The 6,000-nt window shown below is 40.9% G+C and overlaps 1 protein-coding gene across 1 annotated transcript in view; it reads right to left on the bottom strand.

Moving 5' to 3' along the window:
• LOC138021367 (ER degradation-enhancing alpha-mannosidase-like protein 3) overlaps window positions 1-2,076 on the bottom strand; it is a 25,682-nt gene extending 23,606 nt beyond the window's left edge. Inside the window, exons 1-2 of the mRNA XM_068868233.1 lie at window positions 1,828-2,076; window positions 1,712-1,757 (exon numbers count right to left, since the gene is read on the bottom strand). Coding sequence (XP_068724334.1) covers window positions 1,712-1,757; window positions 1,828-1,931 — 150 coding nt within the window. The 5' untranslated portion in view covers window positions 1,932-2,076. The remainder of the gene's footprint in view (window positions 1-1,711; window positions 1,758-1,827) is intronic.
• Window positions 2,077-6,000: the final 3,924 nt, after the last annotated feature.

Genomic DNA, 6,000 nt, shown 5'->3' with positions numbered 1-6,000 from the left:
TCTTAAGGCTACCTTTTCTTTAGCCTCATTACTTTTGCACTTAATGTGTACCAGTTCTCTAATAATATCAATGGCTAAAGGCAAAAAAACTTGGTGGTTAGTGTCGCATTACGTAGTAATGTGCCGATCAATTCGAAACTTCAACATCCCCACCCGGCTAAGTCCGGGCATTTGAACTTTTGAAGATTGGATTGTTCAAATTCCCACCCCCTTGAGCCAAAACGGTTTCAAATCCCCAACCCTATTGTCTGATTTGTCTGTCAAACCCTACTGAAGAAGAATTGTTGTCGGCTCCTGTTGTCTTAAATGAAGCTTTTGTATAAACACGCCAAAATATGTTTCGTGACCCTTTATATGATTATCCCGTTTAAATTACCAGACTTGAGCTACTACAAAAACACAACTTTAATATTGAAACTATTAAAAATGACTTGCAAATAGAGTTAATTAAGTCGGGCAGTGTCAGTAAGCAAGTATAAGCTGCTCTAACTCCGAAACACGGCAAAGGTTGTTTAACAAGGGTACTGTGTACTTATCAACAACAGAGCCTAGAGCGTTACGACTGCATGTATTTTAACTTGTTCAGTGTCGGTTGATTACCTCTAACAGAAACGTACAGCTTTCAGGGCCCAGTTGTTCAAAAGCTGATTAACGCTAATCCCAGGTTAAAAATTAACAAAGGAGTTTATTTCTCTACTCCCAAATGCTGTTCAATGCTGATATTCAGCAAAACTTTGCATTTGAAACCTGACACTTCTGGTTCAATTTTCCCCACCCCACCCAGGCAAGGGTCAAATCCCCCACTCTTTGGGCACAGAAAATAGTCAAATGCCCGGGGTTTGCCAGGGGGAAGGGGGGCTGTTGAAGGTTGATTTGATCAGCACATAAGTTAATGAAATCAGTGGATAACAGATGTAATATATTTAAAGGGAAATTTTGGCCACAAGAATGTTGTCAAGATTCAAGATTTATTATCATGCAATATTTCAGGAAATACATAATGGACATAACAATTAAAAGAAAAAAAGACTCATTATACATGAGTGAGAAAAGTGGAAAAGTGCGTAGAGGCCATAGCAGCAAATGCTTTCGAGATGGCCACTGACACAGGAATAAAATGAAAGGAAAAAAATATATATAAACATATACATATATATATAAGTGTTGGGTTGAAAATGGAACAATGTTGCAATGGAGGTCGTGGTTTACAAATGTTTTTGTGATGGGACACAAAACGAGTTGCATTCCTTGGGCAAACTGTCAATCAAAAATGGATTAATTCATCAGAGTGCACGCAAGCTTCCAAAGAACCTGAAAAAATTGTGTTCAGATTCTTCGGCTTGCAACTAAAATGGACATACAATTCAGCATCAATCAGCAATAGTAATACGTACTATTGATATTATCAATGCGGTCCGAGAAATGAGCACAGCCTTTTAAAAGATCCTTGAAAACTTGGATTTTATCGCAGAATGACAAGACTGTATTCTTGAAGTAAACAGCTGACAACTTAGAGAATGAGCGTTATAAATAAAGCACTTGTAAAACCGTTCTCACTGACAAACTCTTAGCGTACCACAAGTTCCAGGGAAATACTTTTTTCATTGTATTTTGAACACAGTGTGAGATATGTCAGTAAGTCTAAAATTAACAGCTCTCCCCTTTTTACGCAATTATCTTAGCTATTGGGCGCGCACCAAAATCTACTTACCATATAAGAGTTATAGGCATGATGAAACATCTCCAAGACCTTCTCCCTAACAAACAAAATGACATTTATTACCACTGGCTCACTGAAAGGTAAATAACTGCGACAAACGAACCCACCTCATAGTGCGTTTCTCATCGAGCGTCATTGAGGAATGACTGGGATGGCCACCGGCATAAACAAGGAAGAGACATACTACCAGTGATATACCAAGACGACACATGATGACATAAATGAAAGGACAAAAGCCCTTTACACGGTCACAGCGACTTCTTTCAGTGTAAAATCACATGGTTTTAGTCGCTCACATTCACAACACGCATTGTTTTCGTGGAACTCACAACAGCCATTTTACTTTATGCCTTCGTGGCAATGAGGAATTCAGAGGACTGGAACGGATGACGTCGGACGCCCACGCTACGCGAGCCCCATTCGTGTAAGGCGCGTGTTCCCCTACACGATCTTGAGGGTTGGCTAGGGTTGGCTTGGAAAGGTATGCTGTAGACTCTTTTGTATTGGACGAATTTTTCGACTTTCATCATTCATCCATTCACACATTCAACGTTTGGCAGCACGTAACTTTCGTATTAATATTATTCGAATCAAGATCAACTACTTCTGTTTTGTCACGATGGTCGATGGTCCTTGCTAACAGTTAGGTTCACAACAATTACTTGTCATCACTCATCCTTATCAGAAATCATTTATTTTTGGGAGTTTTGGTGATATCTTTTTTGTTCTTTGAATGTGGCATCGAGTCAATCAAAACAATCAATCAAACGAAGGAAAATTAAACAACGAAACTGAATAAATGCTCTTTGTTAACCTTCCGGACCCAAATTGGAAAAAAACGCGATAGTTCGGTAAAATAGGGATGGTTGCTGTCCACTCAGGTCTGCCATTCCCTTAGACTCAACTTATGCGCATGCGTGTGTTGTAGATGCCGACATTTCTTTTCACATTTCTTTCCTTCACTGACCTGTCGGAGACACGAAGTCCTGTCAGGCACATGGTGTCTGTTAGAAATTCGACGGGATCGACTTAATTAAGCAAATTGCGGGCCTTTTTCTCATGGTGCATCACTTTGGAGCAACGCTCAGGCAAAGAAAATGCACACTGTTTTATTTTTAGATTTTATTTGCGCATGTGCAAATACCCCAGTACTCCACAATCTCGTCCACAGAGTCCGCTTTTCTTTTGGTGAGCTCCAAGAACACGGACTCTTGCCACCTCCAATATTTATGCCCATTCGTGGTGAAGGACCATTTTTGTAACTATTGACAACCACTGTTGTGTCTACTCGTTCTAGCGCTGGAGCACTAATTTGGGACACTGTAAACTGAAATTGACAATTAACGCAATCGAGTCAAATGTTGGTTTTTGAGGAGAGGGGAAACCGGAGTACCCGAAGAAAACTTCTCGGTGCAGAGTAGAGAACCTACAAACTCAACCCACATATGACGCTGTGTCTGGGAATTGAACCCGGGTCACATTCGTGGGAGGGGAGTGCTCTCACCACTGCTCAATCCCTGGCCAGAGTCCTGAGGGTAGGGCAGGTCGGCGCAGAAAAGCCCTAATCACCTACCAAAGAAATGTCCCCCACTCCCAGCGAACGATGGTATAGCATCATAAACATATTTCTTATGGATGTGAGATGGTAAATAGCCAACGAGGCGCGTATCGCCGAGTTGGCTATAACCAGTCTAATATCCAACAAGCGCGAATGAAATAATTGTTTCATTAAATTTCGTAAACTCCAAAAATTTGGAAGTAAGAATTACGAGCGAAGCTAAGAAAGCGAGATAATCCGAGCGAAATCGAAAAACTTGATGAAGATGCGATGTTGTGCAATACCTTGTGCACGTGGTCAGACAGACGTAGGCTCATCACAAAAACATTTCTTTCCTTTTCGCGTACTTCTAAACGTCGGAATTGATCCAAACTTTCCACAAAAATTTTTTTTTTTTCATTTTGGCTTTATTGAGAGAGAAATTTCGCTTTCCGGGGAAGAATTTTTTAGCTTAGCAACGCTTAGCGCAATCATTGACCATATAAGGTCAAACTAAGGTGTATGAACTGATAACCGAAATTGAGTGAACCAATCAGAGCACGCGAAATGCATTATCCGTGGTTGAGAATTTCATAATAAGATTATAGAGTGCTCTAGTGAAGCTATGATCCTCGTAGTTATGAACGTAATTTTAGCAATTGCGTAGAGGAGTCTGAAAAATCCAGGACTTCAACGGGGTTTGAACCCGTGACCTCTAACCAACTGAGCTATGAAGCGGCATGTACTAAAACCTGGAACACCGGAACACTCCGGAACACCCTGGAAGTAACCCAAAACCTCTCCTTCACCGTTTAAGTAGCCTGGTTCCTTTTTGTATTTCATAGCTTTAATATCGTTGTAAACGATGTAAATGACAATAAATCTCAGACTGGGTCCAGAAATTTCAAGCCTTTATGCTTTTGGGTCAGCCCAATATATTCATATCATATCGGCTGCAAAAATTTCATACCGGTCTGAGTTCGTCCCGATCTCATGAAAATGGGGGCTTGGAAAGTTGCGCAGACCCATCCAGGGTGGTATAGTGGGCAGGGGAATTTAAATGGTAAATGTTGGAAATGTGAGTGTTTCTTGTGCTGATTCTAGGTTCGGTTGACATCTTTGAAATTCTCGCTTTTGGGCTATTTCAAACAAGAACTACGCTTATGTGAGCGTCGTTTGTCCACGTATTATTTTTTTCAGCCAAAAAAAAAAAAAAAAAAATCACACACTTGTTGCAACGCAGGGGCGGATTTAGAGGGGGGCCGAGGCGGCCGCGGCCCCCCCTTTCAGTTCGTCGGAAAAATTTTTTTTGTCAAAATATACAATAATTTTATCATTTTGTAAGCAGTCTGTTGGAGCTTTTGATTTTTTTAGCTAAAGCGTGATTTTTCGCTAATAGTATGACCAAAGTTGTGCGAATAAACTTACAGGCGTTAATATTATCCTTTCGAAATGAGGAAGAAGACTGGATGCGAAATACTTGTCTACAGTCAGCCTATCTTACAGAGACTGTAACAACGTAAAATCTTAATGCCTATATACATAATCATATATATTTTGTGGCTTTGAAGCGAAGAGTCAAAAACCATGCATAATTATAACCATAACTTATAAGTTTATTCAATATGGAATCCTGATACATTACGTTCCAGATATTGCACCAGAGTGCATGTAAGAGTACCCAAATTTTCAAAATTTCTGGGGGGGCATGCCCCCAGACCCCCCTAGAAAGTAGCGCCTAAGGCGCTACTGAGGCGCGCTAACGCGCTGATTAGTATTCTTGTTCGGCCCCCACTTTCAAAAAATGCTGGATCCGCCCCTGCAACGTTTTCATATTAGTTTAGGGGGTTCGACCATACCACTCGAATTACCCCCCTGGATCTGTACCGGAGATTTAAGCCACCTTGGTGTGCTAATGAATAGTACCCTCCTCCATTTGTAGTTTCGCAAATCATGGGTTTGCGGTGGTGCTGTCTTCGGTTTACTGATTCATTGACAGAGAGATAAACTTAATCCTGTTTGCAGCGGAAGAACACTCTGTTGCAGCTTTATCCGTTATAATTATACTTGTCATACGGATTTTGATCAAGTTGCCCGAATGACAGCTTGTGATATGACAGTAAGACAAAAACAAAGAAATGGCAGTTATTTCTCAAAAAATTGTACAGAATGGCGATGATCATGATCTTCAAGGTTACCAAGGGTTACCTTTGATTGGCTTTAAGCTTAGGCGCAGAAAGAAGAAAAACTCGAATACTGTCAATTTTTTTGTAAACTAAGATATATTTCTTTAACGTGCCCCAGGAACCGAAGTGGGTGAAGAAGAAGATCACGAAGCAAAGTGGATAGGCAACAAATAAAATACAACAAAAATTATATGACGTCGAGTCCAGGAATCAATCTCGGAACACACTGGGGGAAACTAGTTCTCTCACGACTGCACCACTTACAAAAGCAAGTGCGACTTTCGCACGATTTCCGGGCATTGTTCACTGTGATATGACAAGGGCTGCAAACTTGCTCAGAATATGGAAATGAAAATTGCATCGAGTTGCTGCTGCTAAAATAGCAGTAAAGTAAAAGACAGAACCTTCTCCTAAGGCGACAATAAAATTCAGTCCAGGGGCGGATCCAGGATTTTTCCTACGAGGGGGTGACCTTTTTTTTTTTGCAGCATACTAGTTGTATTAAAAAGCCACAGGTCATTTTCGGGGGAAGGGGGGCGAACCCCCTGCGTTCTCCC

This window comes from Montipora capricornis, chromosome 2 (assembly GCF_036669925.1).
Source record: "Montipora capricornis isolate CH-2021 chromosome 2, ASM3666992v2, whole genome shotgun sequence".
In the NCBI taxonomy this organism is placed as follows: domain Eukaryota; kingdom Metazoa; phylum Cnidaria; class Anthozoa; order Scleractinia; family Acroporidae; genus Montipora; species Montipora capricornis.
The sequence above is the reverse complement of the archived record's forward strand: the minus strand, read 5'-3'. Positions and strand labels throughout refer to the sequence as shown.